The sequence below is a fragment of the Myxocyprinus asiaticus genome, chromosome 33, assembly GCF_019703515.2.
Source record: "Myxocyprinus asiaticus isolate MX2 ecotype Aquarium Trade chromosome 33, UBuf_Myxa_2, whole genome shotgun sequence".
Classification (NCBI taxonomy): domain Eukaryota; kingdom Metazoa; phylum Chordata; class Actinopteri; order Cypriniformes; family Catostomidae; genus Myxocyprinus; species Myxocyprinus asiaticus.
In genome coordinates, this window is record NC_059376.1 from 32,096,108 (window position 1) to 32,113,523 (window position 17,416).

Sequence of the window (17,416 nt, forward strand, 5' to 3'; positions counted from 1 at the left end):
TGACTGTCATACTGTAGGTACGAAATGACTTGTGACAGGCTGTTAACTGGCCACATTTGTTCTCCTCTTTTCTGTATACATTCTTTTGCTCTCTCTCTCTCTCTCTCTCTCTCTCTCTCTCTCTCTCCTCTTTGGCTTCATTGTGCATGATAGCATGTGTGATGCACCCTTGCTGAACAGGTAATCAAAGTGACTGTGTGATTTGACAGTGTAAAGACCTCAGGTTCAGCACCTTACTGTTGTGTAGAATTGCTCTGGCCTCATTGATATGCAAGGTCAGTTTTTCATGTTGTGCATGAAAGCTCAGTAACCTAGAGCTACTCTGCTTACAGCCATGAAGAACAATGAATTATAACCTTTTATTCAGGTACAGTCTGCTTCAGTGATCATGGGCGCATTTTTGTTCAGACATTTTCACAGAATTCTATTCTGTAAAGCCTTGTTAGCTTGCTCGCTTAGTCTCGTGTGTGTACTGACTTATGTGGGCAGGTGTGACTGGACGCTTATGATGCTTAAAGGAATAGATCACATTCTCGTTATTTCCTTACCATCATGGTTGAAACCTGTATGTCTTTCTTTCTGCCACGGTACACAAAATATTTTTTTCCAGATTGTCCAGGCTGCTCTTTTTTCATACAAATTTAGAAAGTGACCAGGTGCTGTCAAGCTCAAAAAAGGAAAAAAAGCACCATAAATGTCCTGTTAAAGTTGTCTGTATGACTTGTGCACTAAATTGTAAAAGTCTTCTAATGAAGCGGAGGCAACTGAGACTCGTCCTCCGACACCCAGATTGAGGTGAGTAACCGTGCCACCACGAGGACCTACTAAGTAGTGGGAATTGGGCATTCCAAATTGGGAGAAAAGGGGATAAAAAAAAAAAAAAGAAGTCTTCTGATGCTATACAATAGCTTTGTGTGAGAAACAGACCAAATATAAGTCATTATTCATTGAAAATCTTGCCCTCCGCTGTAGCTCTCAAATCTAATTCATTGTGAGATGGCAAGTTTCAATGTGTTCAAGCGTTCAGTTGCAGTCTGTTCCTTAAACAAAGCTATCTTTAGAGAACTTGTATAGTTTATATATATATATATATATATATATACATATAAAAAATCAGAGTTGGGCATTCACCTGCCACTGTGACTGGTGGACAAAAAAATTAATTTCATACCCTGCCAGGGTGTTGTTAAGCAGTGTGTTCCAGTGCACACTGATGGTTTACACACACTGCACAGCTTTCACGTACCAGCTGGCTCCCGTTAAATGAGGAAGATATATCTTCAGATAACAGCACTAACTCTCTCTGCCTCCTGCATTACTCTGCTGTGGTGTGTAGGAGGAGTTCCTGTCAGTGTAATCACTGATCTTATAGTTTTGTCATGGTTTTCGCTCTCTTTGATTCTATGAGTGGTGTAAAAACTCCCGGTTAGTTTAAAAATCAATAACTAGATTATTTCAGAGACTAAGTCACACAACACATTGGCAGATTCTCTTGTTGCATTAATAAATGAAATCTAAAACTTACTGCCACATTTTTTCTTCCATTTATAAAAGGACATGTTTAAGATTATCAGTTATTTTACATGTAATTATTAAAAATGTTCCATCCTCTCTCTGACCCTTAGAATTAAACATGTTGTTTTGGCTACTGTCTATTAAGACTCATTGGATTGATCATTGGATGATTGGCTAACCTTCACATACTGGCATAGTTCACTGTTCATCGTCTATCAAGTTATGGAATGGATGTTAATATGTGGGCAGTTATACAGTATGTTAATGTGTTCATGGATGGCAATACCATTTTTGCAGCTTAGTTTTCATAAGTAGTTCGGGTGTTCAGGGCAGGGAGCTTTTTGCTGTGAACACTGAATGTCTGAAATCATGAAATATGTCTACATACAGTAGAACATACTGTAAAACTTTTATTTCAAAGAGCAAGGAAAATCCTGTTTTCCCATATCAAGAAGACTGCATGTTGTCTTATTACCCAGCACAAGATCTGTTAGATCAGGCACCCATGTTATAGAATTGTCACAGCAATTTTGTCTGTGAGAGGGCTGTTCACACAAAACGAGTTTTGGCTGCCGTCTCTGGTGCTTTCAGGTTTTTGCTTTGTAAACAAGGACTAGACAGACATTTTTGACCATTGTGTTGCATATAGCTGTTTTTTAAAAGTCTCACGCAGGAGTGCAACATTTTTTAGACTCTGTGTCAGGTTGAAAAGAACATCAGTTTTAAAAAGTCTCGAGACACCTGTATTCTACATACGCTAAGCTGCGTCTAGCTTTGTTTATGACAAGAATGCATTCGGTCTGAACAGTCCCTAGGACATAGATCAATCTTTTTTTTTTTTTTGGCCCAGGAATATTATTCCTGTCAGAGAAACATAGTTCTATCACTACCCCTACCCCTAACTATAACCTACCCCCAACATTTTAGTGAAATTATAGGTTAATAAAAATGGTGTGCAAGCCCCTAACATTAACTCTATACCTAACCTTAAAATTTGATTAGTTGATAAAAATGTTGCTCTAGGACCAACTCTATACTTAACCTTAAAATTTGGTTAGTTGATAAAAATGTTGCTCCAGAACCAACAAGGATGTTGATCTAGGAATATGTGCTACTTGGCTAAATCACGGTCACCGTTTTGGAAACAGTACTACATGCTTTATGTTTTCCCCTCACTGCATTATTGTTTTTGATAATGTGTTTGTATTCTTTTTTTACATATTCCACTAAATTGATCTTGATCAGGTCTGAACCTTTATGGAAACAAGTATTTCTATTTAAGGTGCCCATACTGAGGATTATGTGCAGATTTTCTTTTATGAAAGACAGAGAGACAAGCAGCAATATAGAAACAAATCAAAGCCACGTGCTCTCACAAGACAACAAAACACCCGAATGGCATGAGCGCACATCACCAAGACAGTAAGGCAATATACGCCCATGCCAACTGGCAAACAAGACGAGAGAATGCGTAGCAATGCCAAACAAAATGATGCCACGCATTCTCACACTAAACAAAACCTGAGCGTACATCGCGAGGCAAACGCCATGCGATGCACGCAACAGGCGACAAAAACAAGACAGGACACCTGTGCGAGGGTTCGGCCAGACACACACCCGACACATGTGACCAAACCTCAGCACAACACGAAGACAGCTCGCGACCCGGGTGCGCAACGCAATGCGAGCATGACACGAGGCGCATCCGCATTCTCGAGAGCCAGACAAACTATTGGCACAAGTGCATGCTGCCAAGATGATATAAGCGCGATGCACCTAGGTCAATAACAGACAGACATGGAGCATGAGTATCCAGATCCCGACACAGACCGAAACCAAACCAGACAGGAAGTCAGAATCCAGACATTGTGCTTTCGACATGAAACAAGATGGACCGAAGAGCATATGACAGGGAATACAACCGAAACAGCACGCTCACACAAAGACAGACAACGAAACTGGGCGGCGGCCGCTGGACAGGGGTCAGAGGACTGGGCGGCGGCTGCAGGACAGGGGTCAGGAGGGAACGGCTCAGCGGCAGGGGAATGGTCTCCTTGGTCGTGAGCACTGGCAGCGACTGGGGAGCGGCCTCCGTGGCCGAGAGCGCTGGCAGCAACTGGGGAGCGGCCTCCGTGGCCAGGAGTGCAGGCAGTGACTGGGGAATGGCCTCTGTGGCCAGGAGCACTGGCAGCAACTGGGGAACGGCCTCAGTGGCTGGGAGCGCTGGCAGTGACTGGGGAACGGCCTCAGTGGCTGGGAGCACTGGCAGCGTCTGGGGAACAGGAGCCCTTCTCCTCCTCCTCTTCTGGGTGGCCGGGAACACTGTTGTGGGAGCGGCTGTCATAACAGAGGATGCTGGCACTGGGATGGCAGAGGCCTCAGGCACTGGCTCTGGGATGGATGAGGCTTCAGACGCTGGCTTTGGGACGGACGAGGCTTCAAACGCCGGCTCTGGGACAGACGAGGCTTCAGACGGCGGCTCTGGGATGGACGTGGCTTCAGGAACTGGCTCGTTGACCGTGGCAGGCATGGGTGCTGGCTTGTTGGCTGTGGCAGGCGTGGGTGCTGGCTCGTTGGCCGTGGCAGGCGTGGGCGTTGGCTCATTGGCTGTGGCAGGCATGGGTGCTGGCTGGTTGGCCGTGGCAGGTGCAGGCACTGGCAGCAGCAGAGGAATGGCCTCCGTGGCCATGGGCGCTGGCAGCAGCATGGGAATGGCGTCCGTGACCATGGACGCTGGCAGCGACTGAGGAGTAGGTGCCCTCCTCTTCCTCCTCTGGGCAGAGAAGGGCACTGCTTCTGTAGCAGCCTCTGCCTCCTGGCGGTCAGCAGCCGGCTCTGGGACGGACGAGGCTTCAGGAACTGGCTCGTTGACTGTGGCAGGCATGGGTGCTGGCTCATTGGCCGTGGCAGGCACGGGCGCTAGCAGCAGCAGGGGAACGGCCCCCATGGCCGTGGACAATGGCAGCGACTGAGTAGTAGTTCCCCCTCCTCCTCCTCCTCCTCTTCCGGGTGGAGAGGGGCACTGGTGCTGTAGCAGCCTTCGCCTCCTTGCGGTCAGCAGCAGTGTGCTCGGCCAAGGAATCCACTTCCATGTGGGGGGTGTCCTCGTCTTTGAGTTGGGATGAGGAATGGAAGTCCTCCGAGGCACAGGATGAAACAAACTCCTCCCATTTCAGAATCAGTTTTATTTCCAAGTATGCTTACACATACACGGAATTTGTCTTGGTGACAGGAGCTTCCAGTGTACAACAATACAAAAACAATACAAAAACAGCAGCAAGACATAGATAATAATAAAAAATAAAAAATAATTATACACATACGTACAGACACACACATACATACATACACACATACACATGGTTAGTGCAAATCTAATACAATCTGTTATGTACAGTGCAAATACAAATCTGTTATGTACAGTGCGAATGTTTGTTTTTTTCTTTCAGAGGAATGAAATGGCAGAAGAGGTTGAATGTGTTGGATAAATATAAAAAAGACTAAACTGTGTATTGCACATACTTATTGCTCAATGGGGCAATTTAACTGTTCATGAGATGGATAGCCTGAGGGAAAAAACTGTTCCTGTGCCTGACGGTTCTGGTGCTCAGGGCTCTGAAGCGTCGGCCAGAAGGCAACAGTTCAAAAATGTAGTGGGCAGGGTGAGTGGGGTCCAGAGTGATTTTTCCAGCCTTTTCCTTACTCTGGAAGTGTATAGTTCTTGAAGGGGGTGCAGGGGGCATATTTCATAGCCTGCCTGACTGCCTCAAGAAAATCTCCATACTCATCCCGATCTGGGACCCAAGATTTAAAAGGTTCATTCAGACCTGCCCAAAAGAGATCAATTATTTTAATTGATAATCTGTTATTATTATTCTTGGGGATTTTAACAAAGCAAATATCACACATGAACTGCCCAAATAAAAACAGCACATTACCTGCCCCACCAGAGACAGGAACATACTGGATCATTGCTACACAACAATAAAGGATGCATATCGCTCTGTCCCTAGAGCAGCTTTGGGACACTCTGATCACTGTCTGGTTCATCTTCTTCCAACCTACAGGCAGAAATTTAAATCAACCAAGCCAGTAGTAAGGACTGTAAGGAGATGATGGACCAATGAAGCAGAGCGGGAACTACAAGCCTGCTTCGAATGCACGGATTGGACTGTTTTTGAGGCTGCAGTCACAGACCTGGACGAGCTCACAGATACTGTTACATCATATATCAGTTTCCTACTAGGACTTATTTAAAGTTCAGTAATGACAAACCGTGGTTTACAGCAGAGCTCAGGCAGCTTCGTCAGGCCAAAGAGGATGCTTACAGGGGTGGGGATAAAGTATTGTACAATCAGGCCAGGAACACACTGAACAAGGAAATCAGAGTGGCTAGAACTTCTGAGAAGCTGAAAAACAAGTTTTCAGCAAACGACCCTGCATCAGTGTGGAGTGGCATGAAACAACTCACAAATTACAAGACTCCTACCCCCAACCCTGTGGCTGATGACCTGAATGTGTTCTACTGCAGATTTGAAAGGCCCAATCTCACACCCCACACCCACTCTGTCCTTCACTTCACACAAACACCAACATCTCCTGCAACCCCCCTCCTCCCCCCTCCTGCTACTCAACCTGCACTTAAGATCTGTGAAGATGATGTGAGCCGCGTCTTTCGGAAACAAAAGACAAGGAAAGCTTCAGGCCCAGATGGCGTCTCACCAGCGTGTCTTCAATCCTGTGCTAACCAGCTGGCCCCCATCTTCACAAAGATCTTCAATAAATCACTGGAGCAGTGTGAAGTCCCATGCTGCTTCAAATGCTCAATCATTATTCCTGTCCCAAAGAAACCAAAAATCACAGGACTTAATGACTACAGACCTGTCGCCCTGACGTCTGTGGTCATAAAATAATTTGAGAGACTGGTGTTGGCCCACCTGAAGAACATCACTGGACCCTTTCTAGATCCCTTTCAATTTGCATATCGAGCAAACAGGTCTGTGGATGATGCAGTCAACATGGGATTGCATCATATCCTGCAACATCTGGATAGACCAGGGACATATGCAAGGATCCTTTTTGTGGACTTCAGTTCGGCTTTCAACACCATCATCCCAGCTATACTCCAGAATAAATTCTCTCTGTTCCCATGTCTATCTGTCAGTGGATTACCAGCTTTCTGACAGACAGGCAGCAGCTTGTGAGACAGGGGAAACTCACTTCCAGCACCTGTACAATCAGCACTGGTGCCCCCCAGGGATGTGTGCTCTCCCCACTACTCTTCTCCCCCTACACCAATGACTGCATTGCCAAGGACAACTCTGTCAAGCTCCTGAAGTTTTCAGATGACACCACTGTCATCGGCCTCATCCGAGATGACAATGAGCCTGCATACAGAAGGGAGGTTGAACAGCTGGCTGTCTGGTGCAGTCAAAACAACCTTGAGCTGAACACGCTCAAAACGGTGGAGATGATTGTGGACTTTAGGAGGAACACCCCAACACTGACCCCCCTCACCATTCTAAACAGCATTGTGGCAGCAGTGGAGTCATTCAGGTTCCTGGACACTACCATCTCACAGGACCTGAAGTGGGAGACACACATTGACTCCATTGTGAAAAAGGCCCAGCAGAGGTTGTACTTCCTTCACCAGTTGAGGAAGTTCAACCTGCCACAGCTGCTGCTGATACAGTTCTACTCAGCAGTCATTGAGTCTGTCCTCTGCATGTCAATAACTGTCTGGTTTGGTTCAGCTACGAAATCAGACATCAGAAGACTACAAAGGACAGTTCGGACTGCTGAGAGGATTATTGGTTGCCCCCCCGCCACCTCCCCCCCCTTCAAGAACAATATACTTTTCCAGAGTGAGGAAAAAGGCTGGAAAAATCACTCTGGACCCCACTCACCCTGCCCATTACCTTTTTGAACTGTTGCCTTCTGGCCGATGCTTCAGAGCTCTGAGCACCAGAACCGTCAGGCACAGGAACAGTTTTTTTCCCTCAGGCTATCCATCTCATGAACAGTTAAATTGCCCCATTAAGCAATAACTATGTGCAATACACAGCTTAGTCTTTTTTATGTTTATCCAACACATCCAACCTCTTCTGCCATTTCATTCCTCTGAAAAAAACAAACAAACAAACAAACAACAAAAAAAATAATAATAATTTTGCACTTTACATAACAGATAACAGATTTGTATTAGATTGCACTATGTATGTGTATGGGTGTATGTATGTATGTATGTGTGTGTCTGTGTGTGTATGTACATATGTGTATAACTATTTTTTTTATTTTTTATTATCTATGTATTGCTGCTGTTTTTTGTATTGTTTTTGTATTGTTGTACACTGGAAGCTCCTGTCACCAAGACAAATTCCTTGTATGCATAAGCATACTTGGCAATAAAGCTGATTCTGATTTGGCAGTTTTGATCATATCCCAGACCCAAGGACAATGATTAAAAACTCAAGGGCAAACCCCCACACAGACTTGTCCTCCTGCCGTACCCTGTGCAGTCTCCTTATGCGTTCTGCACGCTGGCAGGCAGGAGAACCAGTTTGAGAAAAAGAAAACTCTGCTGGGTCCATCTTGGTCAGTTCGTTCTGTCAGAGAATGCAGAGACAGGACCCAGGTGCAGAGTTGAAAAAATAAAAGGGAATTTATTAAATACAAAATAAAGGGGAAAAACTCAACCAAAACTTCCACAAGGGGGGAAACAAACATAAACAACCCCGTAGGAGAAAACGAACAATCCAGGGCTGGGGCAGAGGGGAACGGGGACCCAGAACCAACCGGACCAGACAGGGATGGGATGAGGAACAAACAGGACCGACTGACTACACAAGACTGACTGGATAGCACAAGACACACAAGACTGGAAACAAGATGAACTGGAACTGGACAGCAAACACGAGGAGACTAAAATAGGGAGAGAAATCAACAGGTTAACAAGACAGGGCAGGTGTGACTAATAAACTAATAATGGGCAAACAAGTAGGCAGGGTATGACGTAAGACAGAGAGACACACGGCGATACAGAAACAAAACAAAGCCACATGCTCTAACAGGACAACAAAACACCCGAATGGCATGAGTGCACATCGGCAAGACAATAAGGCAATATACGCTCATGCCAACCGACAAACAAGACGAGAATGCGTAGCAACGGCACACTAAACGAAACCTGAGCATACATCGTGAGGCAAACGCCATTCGATGCACACAACAGGTGACAAAAACAAGACACCTGTGCGAGAGTTCAGCCACACACACACCTGACACCTTAGATCGAAGTGACCGAACCTCAGCACAACATAAAGACAGCTCGCGACCTGGGCGTGCAAGGTGAGCATGACGCAAGGTACACCTGCGTTCGCGAGAGCCAGACGCGAGTGCATGCTGCCAAGATGACATAAGCGCAATGCACCCACGTCAATAACAGACAGACATGGAGCACGAGTGTCCGAATCCCAACACAGACTGAAACCGAACCAGACAGAAAGTCAAGGTCCAGACACCGTGCTCCTGACATGAAACAAGAAGGACTGAAGAGCGCACGAACACAAAGACAGACAACGAAACATAAGACAGACATGGGATGATAATGCCAGGGTCCTGTCAGACAAAAACCCAAACTGACAGAGTGACAGGACTGTGACGCATACTGTACATAACTTAATGCTGACATTAAAGTGAAGATTAATATATTGTTCAAGCGAAACCAAAAAAATAGCCTTAACTGTTTTTTTTTTGTGCATTGTTTTTCTGTGTAAGGCAGGGGTCAGAAATCAACCAGGTCTCAAGCTAGAAATGTCAATGAAAGTGACAAAGATGCCCCATATATATCAAATGCCCTCATAGTGAATTCCTGTGTTTTGATGGTTTGTTTACATTTTTAACATGTAGCACTGGATATATTCCATAACATTATATTCTAGTGTGTATTTTTTACATCTGCTTTGTATTTGATGTTAATTTGATTTTTATAATTAACAGTCATAATTGTGCACATTGGGAATTTATTCAATTTATTAAAGTTTTAGACATAAATGGGCAACTTGATCTCTTTAACAGTATATGGATAGAAAGATATACCCTTGTGAAAAAAAAAAAATCAATTCCAGAGAGCAAACATTACAAAAGTTAATTGCTGGTGAACCCCATTGTTTCGTTCATTTACAGTGTTAACCTTTCATTTACTTACTAAGAAGCACCATATAACAAGAAACAAGAGTGTTTTTTCCCATGCAAAGTTCACTGATTCACTGATAGCATTCACTATCATGATGCTAGGGTGTTGTGTGTGGTTGCCAGGGTGTTGCTATGGTTGCTAAGGTGTTCTGAGTGGTTTTAGTGCATTTAAATACAGTTGCAATGGTATTCTGGGTGGTTCTCTGTTGTTTTGCCGTCCACAATGCCCCCAATCCCCCCTTAGACCTGGCCATAATTTGGAATCATTCATCTCCATATTACAATCAAATACAGAATTAATTGCAGATTTTTAATTTTTTTAACTGCTTTTGAAAGGACCACTAGCAAGAGCTAGAGATATTCTCTACCCCCGACCCCCCGCCCCAGTCACCAGACACTGAGCTCTTTCACCATCTGCCCTGATGCTCCTGAAACCCAGAAGCCATTCCGGTCACCAATTCCACTCCAGGTTTTCCACAAAGCCCCTCAGCTGTTAGCTGTTGGCACTAAAGGGACACAGCTACACCCAGACCAAGAGATGAGATAGAGAGAGAGAGAGAGAGAGAGAGAGAGATAATAGGGAGGAGAGGCGAAGAGTGCAGAGCAGAATCAGGCACCAAAGCAAAATATCAGTCCATGTTGCAGGATCCCCCTTCTTTTGTCCGTGCTGCCCATCTAAATTAAGACTTCCAGCCATGCCGCCCCATCCCTGATACCATCCAGGAAGCAGCCAATACAAGGACAGCCAGCTGTAACGACTGCACGCAGGGAGGAATAAGGAGGGAGGGGGAGAAATAATTAAATAAATCACAAGGAAGAGGAGAGATTGAGTGAGCAGAAGAGAACGCGAGGGAGGAGGGGATGTAGCCGGTGTGTCGTGGAGGCTGCCAGGGGAAATGTGCTAAAACGAGCAGAAAAAGAAGATACCGGTGAGCGCCACATTCAGATATAATTCGTTTGTCCATTTAGTCTCGTGTTGATGCTGTCTTTATGCAGAAATGGGATTGACATTGAGCTAGCGTGCGCTGTATCCGCGGTGTGTTCAGCCCTTGTGTATGCATGCATGCATGCAAGAATGTGTGTGTGTGTGTGCTTGCATGCATCCCTGTGTGTGTGTGTGTGTGTGTATTAGTATTGTGATTATAACAAACTAGGTGCATTGTACCTCTGATGCTGTTGTCTTCTTTTTGATCTCTTGTTTCCATCCTTTCTTTTTCGTATCAACTGCAGTGATTTGATGGCCCATCTTGCTTGCCATACTCGGGTTTTCCTACCAGGATTGGAACCTGTTCGCAAGTGCGGCAGTGTTTAGATGTGTGTGGGTGTGTGTGTATGTGTGATCACCTACCTAACAAGCTTTAGTCAGAGTTCAAGAGAGAGCAGCTAACATCCTTTTCAGTAAGCTTTCACACTGAACACACAAAGACAGAAGACCATCCACACACTCCCTGGCTCTGCTCTCTCTGTCTCTGTGCTGGAGACCCAATGCATCCACAGAAGTCAGACGGTATGTGAATGGTGTTGTATCATCTCAAGGTCTTGCTTCAGGTGATTGTGTGATATTTTAAGGTATTTTCTTTTCAGATTTAGTGACTTAAAGAGACAGAATCTGGAGATAGTGCTCAAACGATGTGTTTTTTTAAAAAATTTTATTATTGCCAATGCCGATACAGATATCTAGATAGCAGGGTGTTTGATGGCTGGTATTATGCTGGTACGTGATACAATTTGAAGGGTTAGTAAATTCTGTTGTCCTTTACTCACCCTCATGTTGTTCCAAACCCATATGTCTTTCTTTTTTTCATTGAACACAAGTAGAGAAATTTGGAAGAATGCTCACGCTGCTCTTTTCAATACAATGCGAGTTAATGGTGACTGAGGAACATTCTACCTTTTTGGGTTCCATAGAAGGAAGAAAGTCATATGGGTTTGGAACATAATGATGTAATGAGTAAATTATGACACAGTTTTCATTTTTTGGATGTACACAAAATTTCTGAAATATATATATAAATATAATTATATAAATACTTTTCGCAATATTTACAAAATTAACTAAAAAATTTAATACAAATACTTTATTATCCATTGGCATGTCCAGTTGGCATGTGAACTGAGACTTGGAAGTAACAGCTCTGTAAAAAGGCCAAGTAGACATTTTAATCAGCTGATACCAATCATCTTAAAATGTCCCAGTTTTGGCCACTTAAAGGGACAGTTCACACATAAAAGAAAATCACCCTCATGTTGTTCCAAACCAGTATATATTTCTTTTGTGGAACACAAAAGCGAGATGTTTGGCAGTTTGTTAGCCTCAGTAACTATTCACTTTCATTGTATGGAGAAAAGATACACTGAAAATTAATGGTGCATGAATGTTTGAGTGAACTATCCCTTTAATCGGCCTGGCCAATATATCAGTCTATTATTACTATTGGAGTTCTGCACTGTGTTTGCGGCAGTGGCGGCCCGTGCATTTTAAGTCTAGGCCTTCAGTGCGATTCATGCCATTAAGAAAACACAGTTTCACAATGAATAAGACGCCGTATGCCTGTCATACATTATGTGGCAGTCAACTAATAATACCAACTGGCATTTTAAAACACGTCCACGCACGAAAGCCAGCACCAAGGAGGTCTAATACGAAGAAAAACTCTCTAATAATATTTGTGATTAAATGTTGCTTGCAATACATTTTGTTTCGTGAGGTTACACGGTTACTTTTCACAACTTGATCCGACACTGAATGCTCCAGCTGCTTCAGTTAAGGAGCATGGCTTCAGGTATGTGATTTGTGAAACAGTTGTTAAACTTAGCTTGTAAGCATCAAGGAATAAATTCTGATTGGATAAACTTTTTGTTTTTTGCTATTTGTTTGTAGATGAATTAGGAGTGGAAAGCGATTGAAAATACATAGGCAAAAAGGTGAATGAGAATGAAAGGATGAAAAAATATTTATTTATTAGGCATGTTACGCCAGCAGAGAAGGCTTTGCTGGCCCTGAGAAATCGCCACTGGTTTGCGGGACAATGTGCAGTTTGGACTGCTGATTGAGAGTGGGGGTATTGTATTTATGTCATAATGAACGATTTTGGCCTGCCTTTCTCTTTGCAGTTCTCTGAGCAGGGTGGTTAAAATAGATGCTCATGCATTATTTAAGTCTGACTGACATAATTAGCGAGATGTCAGTTACAACACCACCTCTCGGCTGCTAGGCACCCAGACACGAGGCTCTGCATCGGAAGGGGGAAGAAACATTTGTGTGTTTGTGACATTGGCTGAACGAAAGACACAATGATTCACATTCAATGCTCTTGCAGATTAGTTTGTTACTGACGTTATTGGAAATTAACAAAGCAGAATTGTACTCCTCCCTCCTGGAACACAAAAGCCCTGATACTGTTGTTGTCTGACAATTGTTGGAAATGCCTCTCTTCTTAGTCTGTTTTCTACCAAATGTACCTGCCAGCTAGTTCTGACTGGGTTGACCCTTATGATAAAACAGCAAACAGGTATGGGCCACATTTCAGCTTATTCTGGCCAAGTATAGCCAACAACAGTGTTGGTTTAGTTTTGTATTCACTTTACATTTAGGGGCTGATTTACTGTATCTGAAATAAATTAAACCAGATTAATAGACTCTGTGATCAGAATATTGCCTTTCCAATGGTAATAAGTACTGTATTTAATATACATAACTCTGAAAACAAAGTGGAATATAGAGTTATGCTTGTGGATATCTAATGTAGTTTACTTGCTACTAAGTGCCTTTAACAAAACTCTTTTGAGGATTTGATAGCACTAAATGACGAACTTTGGCAAATCCTGTGATTATTTCATTCTCAAAATGCTCAGTCTTGTAAACACAACAGCATTTTTCCACCAAAGGGCTGAAAGGTTTTCATTGCGGAACTGTGTCCTTCCATACTGGAACCGTTCCATACCATGCTCAGAAGCGTTTGGCCTGATGGTGGAAAAGTGCTTTTTGTTTCCAGTCGGACTGATAAAAAAACCCTCTGTGCCCTTACCGCTGGAAGTTGTTTAAAGTCAGCCAATCAGTTTAGAGCTTGTCGGATCAAGAAAGTGCTTTCTAGTTTTGTGTGCAATATGCAAAAGACTGCAAATGGACTGTAGGCTGTCTGTGGGCTTGCCGTCTGAGGCTGAGACTAGGTTGACCATTCTGTCAGATGCATGGTGGGTCCTTTAGGGATCTGTGCCTCATTGATCTCTGTTTGGCTTGTCTGATGTGTTTTCACAGTGCATTCAGTGACCGGCTGTTTTGTCCTTGGTGTTTCAGACAGGCCAATAAAGTAGCCAGAACAGAACCATACCGGTGCAGCAGATCTAGCCGTTTTTGTGTTGAATTCTTTTTAACTGCAGTGTCTGTGTTTGAATGTTATATGATCCACCTGTTCCAGTATTGATTGGTAATAAATCTAAATATGGCCACTGCAGCACACTAGTGACTGCCCAGGATAACCCATAATGTGTGATGTAAATATCTTCTAACAATCTATGAAGGGTTATGAATGAGTATTGGTGATTTATTACTTTGTTGACAGTTTGATTGGTGACAGTGTTCCTGTACTGTGGTTTAGTTCTTAGAAGAGATAATAACATTTCTGCAGATGCCAAACATTTTAAATATGAAACTGTATTCATTTATTTGTCTAAAACTGCTTGTTGTGTATCTAACATCATTTTTAGTATTGATGGACATTTAGTTACATTTAGTGATATATTCTTGAGATTCATCTCAAGATGTAATCTCTCTTTCTCTCTCTCTCTTTCTCTCTCTCTCTCTATATATAAGTATATACTTTATATATAAATATATAGGCCAACCCTGATGTGTATGACTTTCTTCTGCTGAACACAAACAAAGATTTTTAGAAGAATATCTCCACTCTGTTGGTCCATCCACTTTCACATCCACTTTCTTCTTTTGTTTTTTGTCAATTCACATTTTTTGTGCATATCGTCAACTAATGGTCGAGGCTGGCCAAAGGTGGAGATTTGTTGTAAAAAAGGATTTAAATATTGATCTGTTTCTCACCCACACCTATCATATCACTTCTGAAGACATGGATTTAACCACTGGAGTTGTATGGATTACTTTTATGCTGCATTTGTGTGCTTTTTAGAGTTGGCCACTCAATTGCATTATATGGACCTACAGAGCTGAGATATTCTTATAAAAATCTTTGCTTGTGTTCTGCAGAAGAAAGAAAACACATCTGGTATGGCATGAGGGTGAGTAAATGATGAGAGAATTTTCATTTTTGGGTGAACTATTCCTTTAAAATGTAGTGAAACATGTACATAGTTAATGTGATAAACTACACATGTGGATACTCTGCTAGAATACGTGTGTTCTTGAGGAGAACTGACTTTATACTAGGGTCAGAAATTAATGGGAGCTTGGGGAAAAATAACCTTGAAAGTGACAAAAATACAATGCAAAAATGCAAAAAAAATAAAAATAAAATAAATAAATAAAATTATAATAATAAAAGCAAACAAAAAAACTAACAAACAAAAACAAAAATAATTATTGCAAAAATGGCTCAAATTGTTTTTCTAACATTGTTTGTTTGCAGATGCCACTTGGTTTGATATTTTGTATCTGATGCAAAGACATTCAGACATTTTATTTGTGGCTTATGTTCATTTTTGGAACCACTGTATGTATCCTCATAAAACAAGCAATGGAAGAATAAATCCAAACGTCTGGTTTCTGATTGCACGTGATGTTTGAAGACATCTGACTGACTTATCACCAGCACTGATTCAAATCAATGATAAATTCTGCAGTTTTCTTCAGTTTAACATTTCTCCTCCAACAGTGGAGTTCTGCTCTTTTCAGTCTGCTCTGTTGCTCTTGTGTTTTGTGGCTATTTTAGGGATTAGGTGTAAAAAGGTGCAAGCTTGTTATGTTGGCTGTTGCCGGGTAAGGTTTATTGTCATGGTAATGGTTATTATGATGTAATAGATATGGTGGATCATCTCAGGAAGACAGATGGTTCTAAAATGGAGATTGTAATGAAGTGACAATTATTTTTTCTCTCTCTCTCTCTCTATCTCTCTCTTTCTTTTTGCTCATTAACTGACTTCTGACTTCTACCCTGCTCTTTCCTGTTCTTTCTCTCTCTCCCTCATTTTGTCTATCTATCAGTCCTCTCTGGCCATCTGACCAACTCAGCTTTATCCACTGCATTTGACTGCCACCCCCCCTCCTCCTGTCCTCTGCTCTGCTCAGCTCGTGATCTTTCTGTTCTTTGCTCTTCTCTTCCTCCTCTGTTTCTCTCTCTCCCACGCCGGTCACTCTTTTCCGTTCATTATCTGTGCTGCTGTTCTCTCCTCCTCCTTTCCACTCCTCCACCAGCCTGGTTAGATTTCGTCAGATGCCCTCCACAGAGAGAAACCATCTATGCTGAACCATCCATGCTAAGAGCTTACATTTGATTTTCATTGTTCACTGATTAGTCATTTCTTACACTGTAAAAAGTGTAATGCGAATTTGCTGTCTATTCACTTTCATATGGGAAACAGATGCAATGGAAGTGAAAGATGACTGAGACTAACATTCCACCTTTGTGTTTCACTAGAAAATTGTTCACTAGGTGAAGAATTCCTTTAAAGTAGTTAAAATATAATCAAATGACAAGTTCAAAAAGCTATTAACTGCACCACAGCAGCATTTAACAAAAATATTTCAATACCAAAAAGAAGCATGCAGCTCTGGACAATTTATAAGTAAAGATTTTTTTTATTTGGTTCATTGAAATCGAATCATCTTAGTGAACCAATTCACTAAAATTATTTTGGACTACTTCAGAGAAAGAGGACATTTTAAGGGGCCACTCTTTTCAATTGCTTTCCTATGTAAACATGCAGTAGACAGATGTTTTTGACCGTTGCGCCCCCTCTCGCAGTGTTTTTTGGAAAATTGCACAAGAGTGGCACAGTTTTTAAAAGTTGTGTAGTTGAAAATGGCTTTAACTGTTAAAAAGGCATCTCGAAACACCTACGTTCGTAATAATGTTAGAGCTTTTTTAAGTGCAAGGATGCGTTCGGTGTGAACGGCCCCAAAGAGAGCATATTTGGTACTTCAGCTCTCTCGGTTGTAAAGCTGTGTGTCTGATACAGTTTGACAAAAAACAGCTCTACTTGTTGGTAAAGTAGCTTGTCACTAAAAAAGTGACAAGAACACTACGGAAATCTTTGTAGTTGGTATTACTAACATATGATCAGATGTGCTATATTAATTCATCTGTTTGCACATTGCCAGTAGTTCTCAAGCAATAGGCACTTTAAACACAATTTGGTCTATTTTTATGGTGGAAACATGTTAAGTTTTTTTCTGCTATTTTGAGGATAAGGAGTACTTTAAAGATCACTATAATCCAGATAAACAACAACAACAACAAAAAAAACAGATCTACACATGGAATCTTCAACCATGATGAGAAAATGGCATTATCTGAGTTTACTAAGAGCTTGAGTCCAATTCTCCCCTTCTCTCTGTCATGTGACTGGACTCGCACAATGGAAGACTGAAATGTAGATCAGGCACCAGCAGTGCCCCGAGCACTGGGCCTAGCTGCTCAGACATCCAACTTAAAATAGACATGCAGACATGCGTTCATTCTCTCAGTAGCCCCCTCCTTTTTCCCTGTATCCTCCTGTCCTTCTGTCTCTCCTCTCT

At 42.5% G+C, this 17,416-nt stretch overlaps 1 protein-coding gene across 2 annotated transcripts in view; it reads left to right on the top strand.

The window, feature by feature from the left end:
• LOC127424282 (protein kinase C zeta type-like) overlaps positions 1 to 17,416 on the top strand; it is a 147,326-nt gene that overhangs the window by 16,348 nt on the left and 113,562 nt on the right. The window contains exon 1 of one of the 2 annotated variants that reach the window (XM_051669318.1): positions 11,050 to 11,215. The exons of the other annotated variant lie outside the window; for it this stretch is intronic. Within the exon in view, the coding sequence (XP_051525278.1) occupies positions 11,194 to 11,215 (22 nt within the window). The 5' untranslated portion in view covers positions 11,050 to 11,193. Of the gene's footprint in view, positions 1 to 11,049; positions 11,216 to 17,416 lie in introns of those variants that run through there. 2 annotated transcript variants of the gene reach the window in all.